General features: G+C 31.3%; 2 protein-coding genes across 6 annotated transcripts; both read right to left on the bottom strand.

Moving 5' to 3' along the window:
• Positions 1–1689: 1689 nt before the first annotated feature.
• On the bottom strand, positions 1690–3381 carry LOC105644956 (scarecrow-like protein 23). Its single transcript, XM_012230463.4, has one exon. The coding sequence runs from the start codon at positions 3196–3198 to the stop codon at positions 1690–1692; it is 1509 nt and encodes a 502-aa protein (XP_012085853.1). The 5' UTR covers positions 3199–3381.
• A 2878-nt stretch (positions 3382–6259) lies between these two features.
• Positions 6260–12252, bottom strand: LOC105644517 (uncharacterized). Of its 5 annotated transcripts, none has more exons than XM_037641835.2 (15): positions 12021–12251; positions 11825–11849; positions 11503–11751; positions 11148–11322; positions 10600–10683; positions 10272–10513; positions 9935–10148; positions 9719–9798; positions 9471–9555; positions 8828–8959; positions 8621–8734; positions 8482–8529; positions 7815–7899; positions 6899–6955; positions 6260–6787 (listed from the first exon to the last, which is right to left on the bottom strand). In XM_037641835.2, the coding sequence occupies exons 3-15, from the start codon at positions 11724–11726 to the stop codon at positions 6663–6665; spliced, it is 1665 nt and encodes a 554-aa protein (XP_037497763.1). In that variant the 5' UTR covers positions 11727–11751; positions 11825–11849; positions 12021–12251; the 3' UTR covers positions 6260–6662. The 5 variants fall into 5 exon arrangements, 4 of the variants coding, with proteins under 4 accessions (XP_037497763.1, XP_012085286.1, XP_012085288.1 ...); XM_012229896.4 differs by having other exon boundaries at positions 11503–11774; positions 11825–11887; positions 12021–12250; XM_012229898.4 differs by having other exon boundaries at positions 11825–11887; positions 12021–12250.
• Positions 12253–14494: the final 2242 nt, after the last annotated feature.

The raw sequence follows: 14494 nt of genomic DNA, 5'->3' as shown, positions 1-14494 counted from the left end.
ATTTAATACAATGTTTAAAAATATATAAATCAACTTGGACTAAAAGCAAAAAAGAAAAGAAAAGTAAAAAACAAAGAAAAAGAAAGGTCAGTCCATGACATATGGGTTAAAAGAATTAGAGGATAGAAAGGTTGCAGGTTAGGACAGTCTGTGTCAGAGATTTGTCAATTCTGTTTCTGGAAATGTAGTTATTTACATACATAACACTCATATCATATGTGTATCAATTGGAAGAGACATATTTATCTCAATTTGTCTGAATTTGGACAAATAAAAATAATTCCTTAAGATTTTACTTTTTTTTTTTTTTCAATGGACGAAAATAACATTCATCAGAATAATTCAGAATAATTGGGGATAATTTTTATAATGATGAGACTTGAACTCAAGATCCGTTGCTTTCTGCATTTTTTATAAAAAGTGAAAAAATTTTTTATACAGTATTAGAAATTTATTATCGATTAGATTAAATTTTTATTTAAATGAAAGTGTCTTTTTGGATTAATTTCATAGAGTTTTTTCTGTCCTCCATATTATTTGGCATGTTATATATCTATTTTCAGTGAATAAAACATGAAAATCTTTTGTACATGTGGATGTTGTGTTGCACCTATCTTTCCGCTGCATTATTCATGGCAACAGGGCCTACATATATATATATATATATATATATATATATATATATATATATATTTCCATATTCAACTTATTCGATCAGACAATAATTTAGTAAATTTATTTATTAAAATTTAGTCAATAAAATTATACAATTTCATAGATAAAAATAAAAAATAAATTGCTCGATACTGTAATACAGTGTTGTTTCAGATTCAGTAGTATTCAGAACTTTACCCAAATTAACGATGTCAAAGAATCCTGTATAGGACCTAAAATTCAATTTAGGCAATTTCTTAGAAATCCAAGTCAAGAAGGGAAAGATGTGGATATATAATTTGGTTTGAGATAAAAGTTAATCTCAACCTTAATGGGATGGTCAAAATAGTCAGCTATGAACACATGTATATATGATAATAGATTGCAATACCGGTCCAGACCAAAGGTCAATGCAATATCGACTGTTATAATTTCATATTAAGTGCATGTATGATTTGGTAAATATGGATTCATCTATATATTAAATTAATTGAAAATAACTTTCCGGTTTAAACAATGATATTTTTAATTATTTACGATAAAAAAAAAGATAAAACAGTAATTAATTTTTTAAAAAATATTTCACTAATTGGTTTGGTGTATGATGATGGTTTTATATGGAATTGACTTGCCTGAATTAGATCCATTGTTCTGCCCATATATCAAATTAATAAAAATATAATTTTTTTGTTGAAAATATAATATTTCCAACTATACATCGGGAAAAAAAAAAAGGATAATGTATGGACAATTTTTAAAAAAATAAGTGTGGGTAAATCTGTTCTAAACAAACACAATCCGGTTTCATACATTTAATGTGCAGGCAAGTGTTTCCACGGACGTGTATATATATATATATATATAATATCATTTGAACTCCAATTAAATACAATTATAACCTCCATATCCACAATTCACTGAAATAAAAACTCACAAATCAAAATTAAAATACAAAATAAACTAATAATCAAAACAAAAAGAAAAACACTACCAAATTAAATTAATTATTAAAAATTAATTACACATATATGTCTATCAAGAATGAAGTGAAGTCCAAGCAGAAGCAGTGAACAAACTAGTATCTTTCCATCCAAGCTTCAAAGTCCCATCTCCTTGAACAAGACTATAGCCATGAGCAGGAGGAAACATATTCAATATAAGTTGTGCTTGAGCCATAGAATTTCCACTCATAGGAACTTGCATAAATGAACTATTTCTTCTTGCGATTTCACTTCTCCAATGCCTTAACTTATCTTCCCCACTTCTTGCAGGCCCTCCTATTGCTAATATATTATTAATTTCTCTGTAAAGAAGACAACTCTCAACTCTGTACCTACTGTTATCTTCACTGCCCAGAAATGCACCTAGTGAATCAAATATTGTTGAGTAGTAATGAAGGGAACCGACAAATCGATCCAAGAAAGACCCACCATGAGAGATTTCTTGTTCTACTAATGTGATTACTTTCGGTGATAATTCTTCAAAAAGTCTCATTGTTTTCCAATCTGGTCCAGTTGCATCATATAGTGAATGTTGTAGCCAATGCACAGCTAGGGTTTCTCCTCTTCTTAATTGCACCATTGATAGATCAATTTCTCCAAATTTTTTTGCAATTGGGTGGAACTCAAATGACATTCCAAGTCTTTTAGCAAAATTGGAGAGTTGTTTTCCTGTCTCTATTAAGACTTCCATTGAAGTACCCAAACCGGTCATTCGGACATGTGGAGGACCTTCAATTCTTGTAGCAAGAATGTGAAATAAGGCAGGCCATTGCAGACCTTGCATAATATCAAGATCAATTATGTGAACCCTATCGCGGCGCTGGAAAGCTTCAAGAATTGCTTGATTGGAAGTGAAATGAGCGAATTTGATGAAAGGAGAGATATTGTTAAAGATTTGAAAAGAAGAGTGGACATTTCTGTGATTAATCAAAGGAGAGCAAATGCCTAGCCAAGAATTTATAACCCTACTGGACATTGCTTTAGCAAAATAAGCTACAACTCTTTCAGCACAAGAAGGACCATATGGAGAAGCCATTTGGGTTAGCTCAAGTAACATTCTGTGAGCTTCACCAAGATTATCAACTGAAATAGCTACTGCACATTCTAAAAGAAGGGTAATTAGGTTTAACCCTTGCTCATCAACCCTAGTCAACCCTCCTCCTCCATTAGTATTTTCATGCTCATTACTAATATTGTTACAGTGGAACTGATTTTCTTGATCAAAATGACTTCTCCTTATGGATTTTCTTGGTCTAAATTGATCAAGACCATTATTACCCATTAAGAAGCTACTATTTTCTTGATCACATAACATTCTACTGTCGTTTTGCATGCTTTCACTTGTCATTTCAGGCATGTCATCTATAAGTTGCTTTGTAATATGTTCAACCCACTCAGAGAGTTCATTTCTCTCCATTGCAGGCTTTGCCATGGCGTTAGGGTTTACTGTGGCTGATTGAAACCCTAAAACGGCATAATCCCATGGTTCATTAGGTGCCATAGTATCAACAGCCCCATGAACCACTTCATATCCTCCTTTCATTGTCTATAATCTAGAGGGAGAGTGAGAGCGGTGAAGGTATAGATATATAAGAGTGCGTGACAGAGGGAAAACCCGCGATTTTTGAGAGGAAAAGAGATAAATCAAAGTGTTTTTAAAACCAGTCCGATGATTAAACTGTCTGATAATCGAATAAGAAAGAAAGAGAGAAGGAAAGGTGGGAGGTTGTTAAAGAGAGGTTAGGTTCATTTTTAAAGGGAAAGCAAGAAAATTATGAAATTAAGAAACATGACCAAAGAAATGGCCTATGAAATAACAGAAAAAATTTCTTGCACTATTATAATACAATAGCATGGCCGGCATAGCTAGACATATAGAAGAAGATAAGTTGCTAAGAGACGATAACACACGTCAGTTTGGTAGTGATTTTTATATTTATTAACTTGGAACTTAAGTTAAGGAGAGAATTAATTAATTTTAATTAGGAAAGTTCTTGGATTTAATAGTGTTTTTCTGCAAAAAGTAATGCATGCAGACGAGGATTTGAGAATTATTTTTAGAGTAGAATTAGAAAGATGGAGAAAGAACAACTACCCACATAAATATAAATAACAGTATTATCAAACAGTAAATTATTGACGATCTATGTACATTAATGAGTGTATCAATTAGATTTGTTAATTATGAATTATGGAGAAAATTAATTAATTAATATTTTGAAAAGAACCTAAACTATCGGATATATAAAATTGATAATTTTTGTTCAATTTATTTTCAGCATTATGTATAATTTAATTAATAATACTGAGCTAATTAATCATATATATGTTAATCAACATAATGAAACCAATACTTAACTATGATTAGTTCAAATGGTAAGTTACACTTAATTAAGTTGAATAAGTATGCCTGCAAGGTAGGTTTGATTTGTAAAAAAGCACTAATGAAAAAACAAACAATTATGTATTTCAAAATAAAACTAGTCTCAAAATAAAAAAAAAAGAGAAAAAATAATAATCAAACTAAATATAATAATAATAATAATAATAATAAATTATTTGAGATTTTTTTCAGTCGTTGAACAAGCCTGTCTCTTTGAAACTGACAGGTATAAGCATGGTGCTAATCAAGTTGGAACACCATGACGAAAAAAATTTATGACAGATGAGCAATGGCCACCAAGCCATCTAGATAATGTTTTTATAACAAGCATTTTACATTTTTTTTTTTAAATTAATACAAACATTTGTAACATCCATTTGGATTTATAATCATTTGAAATAAATATAAATTTCAAGTATGAAAATATTAAAAAACAACAAATGTTTGTTCTAAATATTAGAAATTTGATATGAATTTTCTTAAAAGAAAATATTATCTATCGACTGGCGGACCATTATAAGGGCAACAATTTGCTTTTTAAATTGTAGCTATATTATTATTATTATTATTATTATTAAGCATTAAAGAAGAATAAAGTTTTATGAGATTGAAACATCTGTTATAATACAAAAAATTAATTAAAATTACATATAACTGTATTACAGTACAAATTAATAAAAATAAGTAATTATCAATGACACACATCTTTCCAAGGGTTCTGGTATTGCATGTGGGTCATAGACAACTTGATTACTAATTAATTAATATATAATTATCACTAAATCAACATCATGCTTTGGCTGAAAATTTTGGTACTTTCTCTCTTAGACGGTTGCTTTATCAAAAATATGCCAAAAGCTTTGTAAATCCCAGTTGCGGAACTAAATTAAATAATTAAACAAAAAATATATATTTAACCTTTTTCTTAATTTCTGTAATTAATTAATTAATTAATTAATCCTTCCATTTATATATATATTAGTACCCACTTCCATCTGCATCCAAAAAACAAATTACTAGTAAAAAAGTGGAATCTTTTCCAAAAGGGTCAAACCTTAAAAACTTGGTCAATAGGTCCAATTCCTGGTCAACAAGTCTTGGCCTGCGAAGAATAATATCATATCCTCCATTAATCTTGCATCAACCATATGTAATTGTTTAATTGTTTGAGTAGAGATGATTAGAAACCAAAGTATAAAACAAGCTATTTACTTGCCATTGCCTATACGGTATGTCGTTTCTACGGTTAATTACTTGATCAACACTTGTATGCATAGGAAATTTGAAGGATTCTCCGTCTTTAAGTTAATTGAATTTGAAGCTAAAATAAACATATATATATATATATATAATCTGCAAGTGCAAATGACTGGTCAAAACGTTCATACCGGTTCAACTCAAGAGTTTCTTTTTTGATGAATGATAATGACAGAAGATTGGCATGATTTCTTGACATATGGAGGATACAGAGCAACCATAGACCCACCAAACATGACTGACCAGACAGAATATTTAGGAATGATCCTTTTCTGGACCAGATTCCTTTGTTTTTTTCTTTTTCTTTAATCATATGTCCGTATGAGATTAAGAGGTTATTACATTTTGGGATTAAGAACATCCCCTTTTCGATTTTGAATAATTCATTTAGATGACTTTTATTTTTTACCTATATATTTCTTCTTTTTTTTTTCTTTTTCTTTTTCTTTTTTTCTTTTTTGCTTATTTTGGAGTCTTTATGCGTCAACAATAACTAATCTTCTTTTACGGAAGGAGTATAATAATATTCATCTTATTTAATATAAATTTAAAAAATTATCAAAAAATGGTCAATAAAATTGAAAGTAAATTCATATTGTCAATGTAGTCTCTTCGTGTTACTTACCCATATATTCCACATTCTAACTATGAACATTTCAAAGTCTGGCAGCTAACTCTTTTTTTTTTTTGGTTTTGCCCCTCAGTAAAGTGGCGTTTGTCATAGAATTGAACTCGTATTCTCGTATTTATGATGATTGAAATAGCTTACCATTTGACAAAAGTGTCTTAATTTTTTTATTCAAAACAAAGTGTGCATCTATGCTTCCTTCTAAGGAAGGAAAGATATCAATAGCTTGCTATTAGATATCCTAATAATTTGAACTTGAAAATAAAAATTCCAATCCACTGAATAGCTCAAATGTGAAATAAAACAAATTTATGCATCTATTTTTGCTATCAGTAATTAAGGAATGCATGTATTTGTATAAATGGTATGAGTTGAACTGTGTATTTGTACAACATTTTGACTCCCATGCCAAAATGATAAAATAATAATAATAATAATAAATTACATTCCAATAGGAAACGCATTACTATCTTATCTACTCTTTGGTTCTGTCTAGTTTCGCAGATCTATTCCTTGAGCAGGGTTAAGCTAAAATAGTAGCCTAAAAACCACAGCACTTTGTTCAATCGTTAGAGATTGAGCATCTAAAGCTTTGTGCGAGTGTCAGTAGAGCAACAAATCCAAATGTGGGAAGTAGCATTAACAATGGAATCTAATAATTTCAAGTCAAATTTTGCAGTTGGTTAACAGGTTGGAGCTGTCATCCAACAGTGCAAAAAGATTGGCAGGGTTAGAGGCCTCAGAGAGATTCCTTCTGCTTTTCAGATACTTCTAACTGGGGAGGTAAAAGGTTTAGAAAACTCCCTTGAACACATTTATCGCTTGCGGTTGTATCAGATGATTCCGATGTTTCTGACTCTGTATCTGCACAATTGAAGCCAAAGATAGTTTAAGAGACAAAACGCAATCTAAAGGTAGTTAAATCCTAAGAAGACAATAACTTGCTTCAAGAAATGTTATAGGAACAAAGCCTACCAAAAAGTGACTTCACGGAAGGCCTCTTTGGTTTGTTGGTTTTCTTCTTCAAGTCAGCTGAGGTGGAAAGAAAAAAAAAAAAAATCAACATGAAATAATAATTCTAAATTGAAAATACCAGAACATAACACAGGAACTCAATCTAACTGAAAACAAGTATCAAAATTAAATAAAGGGAACAAAGAAAATACGAGAACATTCTGTTTCTTTAAATTTTCTATTTAATCGTGTGTGAACTTGTATGTAATATTCAAATATCCAAGATTCATCCATCTTCATGCCAACCGATCATCATCTTCTCCTTCTTTTCTTGCCAGGCACTTGAAAATTTATGATACACAAAAACATGAACATGCAAGATAGACAAAAGCACACCAACGCAGCAGATCAAATATTACACAACTTCCAGGAATTTCAGCCACACTGAAGCAATTTAAGAACATTTAAAAAGATTAAATGAAAATTTTAGGTTTCCCTGGGAAACCTTAAACATTATTCATAAAATCCATACAATTGCTAATCTAGAAAGAAAATGATGAAAGATCATTAGTTGATCCAATTCAAATTTAGAAGTCAAAAACACAGATAATATGCATCTTCACCTATCTATGGCCAAAACAAGACATGACGTGCACAGGTGTAGAATATTCATAGCATAAATTTTACTTTTGTAATCCCATTAAAATAGAAGGTGCCATATGCCTCTTTCTTTGATTCTGAAAAGATAAGTAAATTTTTCTGTCCCTTTTAAGTGGATGTGCTCAAGGCCCCAGATTTCCCATCCTCTCATTAGCTAGTCTAATGAACAGGCCACATCATAAAAAAATGAATAAATAAATAGAAGAACAAAAACTTATATTTTAAAAAGAGAATGGAACCATAAACTTATTTAAATTGAATGCACAGCCAAGCTTACCCATTCCAGGCACTTGATAATCGTTCACTATTTCAAAGTTCTTATATGTGTAGCCAACAAAATTGAGGTCTTTAGATGAGAGCATCTGCAAAATGGAGGGTAAGAATGTAAGAAGAAAAATAAAAAAATTGGGGAAAAGAAAGGATTAAAGCACCAGTCATGACTTCGCAGAAACAAAATATTAGCAAGTTACAGCAAATACCAGAAAAGTTAAGAAAGTTTTTATGATGCTTCATGGGCATTGGCACATGCAACATTCACATCATCAAGTTTTTTTTGCAGGCTTAAAACAACTTATTCAAAATGGATGTTTATTAGTACTTAATCCAGAGTGAATCAAGCCAAACAAAGCTCCTCAATCCAGACAGATAGGCAACACCAGCAGACTAAGGATTGAGTAATGTATGAGTAAAGTTCCTCACAAAAGCTGCTTGCAAATGAATAGAACTCATACGACACTTGGGAGAGAAGCTACTGCAGTAACTTTGATTTCATTGCTTCAGCATCAAATGACAGTTCTTGGTTTTTATGGAAAGGCAAAAATGAAATTCCAAAGGAACCAACAAAACTTCATAATAGAATGTGATACAATGCGGATGACACCGCTACATGCAAGTTGATCAAAATTCAAAAATAGCTTAAATAGCACAAGTGCATGTAAACTGACCTTTCTCCATGGACCAGTTTTGGTTGTAGTTTGAGTTTGATTCTCAGTCTGCTCAGAAAGGAAACTGGCATAATGAGCAACATGAGCCCATACAAAAGATTATCAATAAAAATAATAAGAAGCTTAGACATATTAATACCTCTTCAAACTTTTCAAAATTTTGAGTATCTAGCTCATCCTTGACCTCAGGGATAAATGCAGCTTCCATCCGATAAAGATTATCCCATTCAATACCTTCAAACCATGGATGCTCCTGCAAAAGGAAATGCAGAAGGTAATTCCTTATATTTGCTACTAGCTTATCTAGCAAATTCAAGTATTCAGAAAAGGACACACCATACAACACCTTTATTTCATCTGCGCCTTTTGAGCCCAATCTCTGGCTGACATTACATAAGAGCTTGCTAATAATGTCTTCTGCCTCTGGAGATAACTTTGCTTCTTCTGGAAATTTCAAATGAGTTTTCCAATTTACTATCTGCATAAAAAAGCAATAATATTTCAATGTTAATTAAGATGGTTATATTCATTTCCCGTTTGAAAGGTTTTCTTAAACTTAATTTATGGGGAAGGGGTGGAATTTATAGATTACCATCAGTAGAAAAGTCAATGCATCTATGCATGTCTGAAATTTACATTTAAAGCAAAAATAAATGCAAGAAACAGCAAAGGAAAGTTTTTAAGTATCAGACAGAAAAATTTACAAGCTAATGAGGAATCTTGGAGAGCATAATTGACTGCAAAGTGTTCTTTGTTGAACTTCTAGACAAATTCTCAGGGTATAGAAATTAACCACTCTTCATTTTTAAGTATAGAAATAACATAAGATCTAATTCAAAAATATTGGAATAAAAGCAATATCTGTGTATGAATAAATGAATGTGCTGAGAGCCTTCAAAAAATATCCAAAGTGAGTTGTGAACCTGCACAAATTAAATAAAATAGTGGGGAAATTTAAACAAAAAAAAAAGCAGTATGTCTCACTCTACCTTTCTACAGGTTGACATTGGATCATCTGAATAAAAAGGAGGGTATCCCACAAGCATCTCGTACATGATAGCACCAAGTGACCACCTGTGATTCATAATGACCATTAGTGCCACAAGTATAAATTACTTTCAATCAAATTAGGGCATCTCAAGGCATTTGAATAAATGCTCAATCAGTGCATGAAAATATGACAGAAAGTTAGCGCCAGATCCAAATGCCCCGTCCATAAATTTGCATGAGCACTTACCAATCACACTCCATCCCATAACCTTTCTTCAGCAACACTTCTGGAGCGATGTAGTCAGGTGTACCCACAGTGGAATAAGCCTGCAGTGGCCATACACTGACAATCAGAAAAAAAAAAAAAAAAAAAAAGGAAAGAAAGAAAAAGGTGGCATGCACTTGAGCAAGTGAAATATACATCTGTGCAAAGAATACAGACACATAACAGCCTTAAACTTACAAGCATTCTTCTGTTCTTCTGCCAATGTTGTAGTTGCTCCTGCTGTGTGCGCTTTGGTGCTGCTGGGCCTTCATTCTGTGCACTCTGGTTGTTGCTCACTACTGAAAAATCCCCTTCTTGAATGGTACTGCAGTCTAATGGTTTACACAGCCCAAAATCAGACAGCCTCAAGTGTCCATATCTATCAAGTAGCAGGTTGTCGGGCTTGATATCCCTTTACATGATTAAAATAACATTTTATTAAAGAAAAGTTGAATCTGTTTGTTGCTTCCAATGTAATATATTTCTCAAGAACGCATCAAAGAGCATTGATATATTGTCGTCCTTAAGCACAAACCTGTGAATGTAATTGTGCCTATGTATAGATTCAATTGCTAACACTGTCTCTGCAACATAAAATCTAGCTTCATCTTCTGTCAAGGTATCTTTTCTCATGAGTAAAGTCATCATATCTCCACCAGGTAAGTATTCCATAATAAGGTACAGAAACTCATCGTCTTGAAAAGAGCAATATAGTTTTACAATGCAATTGCTGTCAACCTCTGCAAGCAGATTCCTTTCAGCTCTCACATGCTCAACCTGAAAAAGATTGGAAAACCAATCGGTAATAAATATATGGTCTAAAAATTGACCACTGATATCAGGCAGGTCAGATTAACTTATACCTGGCCTCTACGAAGCATCTCAGATTTCTTGAGTTTTTTCATAGCATACACATGATCTGTTGTCTTTTCCCTACAAACTCTTACCTGTCCAGAAATCAAAATTTAAATACAATCACTAACTAACTGCAGAAAAAGATACATTGATTAAAAAATTCTTAGGCTCCCTTTGTTTCTGGATTTTCTGAATTTTCTGACGTTTAGAGCACTTCAGAAAATTAGTCAACAGAAAATATTTATCGGTCAAAGGGAAAACCAAATGACTCAATTAATCATCTGATATTCCAGACTTATTAGCACAATAATTTAGTATCTAAATATAATAAAAATGACGCTTAAGAACTAACAGAAATATATAATTATTGAACAAGACCTTAGCCTATAATAGCCAATCACATGCACACTATAACATGCACAAGACTGGATGCAACCAGTAAGCTAAGGGGGAAAATACAGAACAGAATGTATGACAAAACCCAAAAGAAGAAAATAACTGCCATAATAATAACATTGCACTGTGTCGATTAAAAGAGAGGCAAAAGGATATATACCTCCCCAAATGCACCTTTGCCAATCATTGTCAATAATTCAAAATCCTCAACACCCATTTTATGCCTCTGGAGTCGCATGTATTCAGTTTCTTTCTTCTCCAAAAATTTAAGTAAATTATTCTGATCTTCCTCTGATACATCAGCGTCAGCCAACTTCTTTTCCAATATAGTTCGTCTGTTAAAAATAAAATCATAATAACAATTGAACCAAAAATCATTCAGTCAAAATAACTACCACCCAATCAACCCTAAGCTAACTCTCCACCTATATTTGACCCATTCTATCTTCAAATTCAAAAGGACAACAACATATAACGTCTATCTTTTAAGAACAAACGGATGCATCGTAGCATACCTCTCCTTCCTCTCCTGGAGATTCTTCATTTGCTCTTTGTAATGATTCTCAATATACTGTTTGGCAGCAGCAACTTTCTGCTTGGTAGTATTTGAGAGAGATTCATCATCTTCTGGCGATTTCATTTCTTCTTTAGATTCATCAAACGGATCCTTCTTCCTAGTAGAGGCCCTTAGCTTGTCTCTCGGCTGAAATTTTTGGAACCAACTCCTCGCAGAATCCATTTCAACACAAGCGGACTACCATTGCCTACAAATAAAAAACCACAAATTCTGCACAAATTATATAAATAAATTGCATCGCAAAAAATGTCAGAACTCACCAAAATTTCAATAAACGGCAATGTGCTTCCAGGTTTTACAGAAGTCAGAAGAAACGAACGAAACTGAAGAGAGTGAGAAAAATTGAAAATTGAAAAACAAAAAAAAAAAGGAAATAAAATGTAAAGAAATTAAAACAATCAAAAACCTAAGGAAATGAAATGAAGACGAAGAAATAAGGCTGAGAAATCGGATTACCGTGATGATCAAAGAGCGGCGATTACGGTCTGTTGTGTCTATTTAAGAATGTAAATGAATAGAAAGAAAATGGAAGCATGTATCAAGCAATGTAAATTTTTGTAGAGAAAATGTGTTTGGATGTAGAGAAAATGTGGAAAAATTAAAATGGGAATATTTGTTGATGTCCGCGTGATTTTCTCTCGTTCTGTAATGTGAAGAAGATTGCAGGTGTACCTTCCATTTTATATAGGTTTTCCATGGTTTTGCTCGTTTTATTTTTATATTTTAGTATTTTAGTATTTTTTTTTATTTTTTAATATTTAGATTTGTGTATTTGTGTATGTGTTCGCTGCACTGCATCTCTCGAGTAAAATTGATCCGATAAGATTCGTTGGGCGGCTACTTTGATCTGTGGCTGCGTTTCGCCACATGCACAAAGCGCACCCACTTAGGCTCAATTTTAGGGTAAATAATTATTTAGTTCCCCTGTTTGATTATACGAATAATTACTATTATTAATATATTTTACCATAATTAAATATTTTATATTTATTTTTTTAAATATTTATTCTTAATATATATCCTGTTTATCTTCGATAAAAAATTATCTATTTTACCGGTAGATGTGAATTGTTTTATTAGTCAAATTATCTATTTTTTTATTAAATAAAAAATAGAAACTTTAATCAGCATAAAATATAATATTAACTACAATTAATATGATTAATTATTGATTATGATTAATTTTTATCATTATTTTACTTTTAAGACAATATTAGAGATAAGATAAAGTAAGTATTAAAACTCGAATAGGGGCAAATAATAACATTGATGAGTTAAAATTCATAGGATATATATTTATTACTCATCTTATGTGTCCAATAGTATAAGTAATAATTTTGAATTTATTTATTTTACTATGATTTCTATAGGTAAATATTATTTGATTGCAATTAATAATCTATTAAGAATATACTAAATTTTAATTGATTTCCGATTTGATCCATTTCATTTCTTTTTATATGTCTAAATTTTATATTTCAGCCCACATATATTTATATAAACTGAAATTTCATTATTTATATATATATTAATACAAAACTAAAAATTATGAGATTCGCCTCTTGTACGACCTATGTACACCCCTATTAAATAAATATATAATCTACGCTTCTAATTTATAAACTAAGTACCTGGCTCACTAAGCACTTAGCAATATAGGAAGGGACGAAAATGTAGAAGTTGGCGTTGTCATGTGGGATCAGAAGGAAGTTGCCAACCAACATCATGAAATGGACAACATTGTAACCCAGTGTTCTAGCCAGAATCACACCTAACTCAAAGTACAATTTGTCATTATTCATTAAGTTGAAACTTAAAAATTATTACGACCTAAAATTTTTATTAATGTGGTAAGAGTGATGGAAATAATTTCCATTACACTGTGTAATTCATAATTTTCAGGTAGTAATGAATTTAGGTTTGTATATTTTGTCTAACTCTAATAAGAATGTTGAAATCTTAAAATTGTTGGTTTAGACAGAGTGGTTGGTTAGGTTGTGAAGTTGGAGTTGGAGAGACATAAACGTCATAGAAAAAGTGACTAGAACCAAGTGTCTCGTTCTTCTCCCAATTTACTGGCTATTATGTTTACTCCATCTTTCTAAGTTCCATTTTTGCTAGTTGAACGAGTGTGTTTGGTATAAATTTGAAAAATATCCCCACCAACAACGATTCAGTAATTAAGTCTACTAATTTCAAACTATTTGCTTGTTTGTATTTCATAAATTTAAGAATTTCACTGTTGATTATGAAAAATGAGAGTCTCCGACTGTTCTCGTTAATCATTACTTTGATTCCATGTTAATATATACACAACGTAGTATTGTTTTGAGCACTCTAATTTCTTCAAAGTAACAGCATCAGAGGCAATCGAAATAATAAATTATTATTATTATTTTACTTTGTAGAGGTCCATGCGAATGAAAAAAAAATATATATATATATAATTTTAAATATGACTTTTCTCTATACGATTTTTAACACAGTTCTTTCTCTTTGAATACCATTTACCATCAATGCATCAAAACTTGAATAATATCAAGCCTTTTAAAAAATTGGATCCATTTAATTCATAAATTTCTTCTTAAAATTGAAGTAAGCAAGAATTATACTCCATAAGAGACTTGAATTGGGATTACAGTCAAGTTCATAAATTTTGTTTTAAGTTGAGTGTAACTAACCCTACGAAACTCCATGTAGCTCAAATGATTACCTCACTGGCTATAGGTATTACATCAAAAATTGACCATTTTAATAACAACCAACCTGCTCCTCCTGCACTTGTTGCCAAAATCTCTGTATCCTTTTGTTGGCTTGACAATCCCCATATCTTTTTCTGGCATATTATTTTTTATTTTCTTCCTATAAGTTTTGCGCAAATATTCTATTTTTATTTTTGGACCTTCAAAATTTGAATTCTAGTTCCGCTC

The sequence above is a fragment of the Jatropha curcas genome, chromosome 3 (genome assembly GCF_041381405.1).
Source record: "Jatropha curcas cultivar XTBG-Jc1 chromosome 3, XTBG_Jcur_1.0, whole genome shotgun sequence".
In the NCBI taxonomy this organism is placed as follows: domain Eukaryota; kingdom Viridiplantae; phylum Streptophyta; class Magnoliopsida; order Malpighiales; family Euphorbiaceae; genus Jatropha; species Jatropha curcas.
This window is presented reverse-complemented; position numbering and strand designations above follow the sequence as displayed.

Coding starts and splice junctions, on each gene's coding strand:
- LOC105644956 (XM_012230463.4), bottom strand. CDS start 3,198: ATGAAAGGAGGATATGAAGTGGTTCATGGGGCTGTTGATACTATGGCA.
- LOC105644517 (XM_037641835.2), bottom strand. CDS start 11,726: ATGGATTCTGCGAGGAGTTGGTTCCAAAAATTTCAGCCGAGAGACAAG. Junction 10,514..10,599: donor AGATGCTTCGTAGAGGCCAG/GTATAAGTTAAT, acceptor AATCTTTTTCAG/GTTGAGCATGTGAGAGCTGA. Junction 9,799..9,934: donor AGAAGAACAGAAGAATGCTT/GTAAGTTTAAGG, acceptor TGGCCACTGCAG/GCTTATTCCACTGTGGGTAC.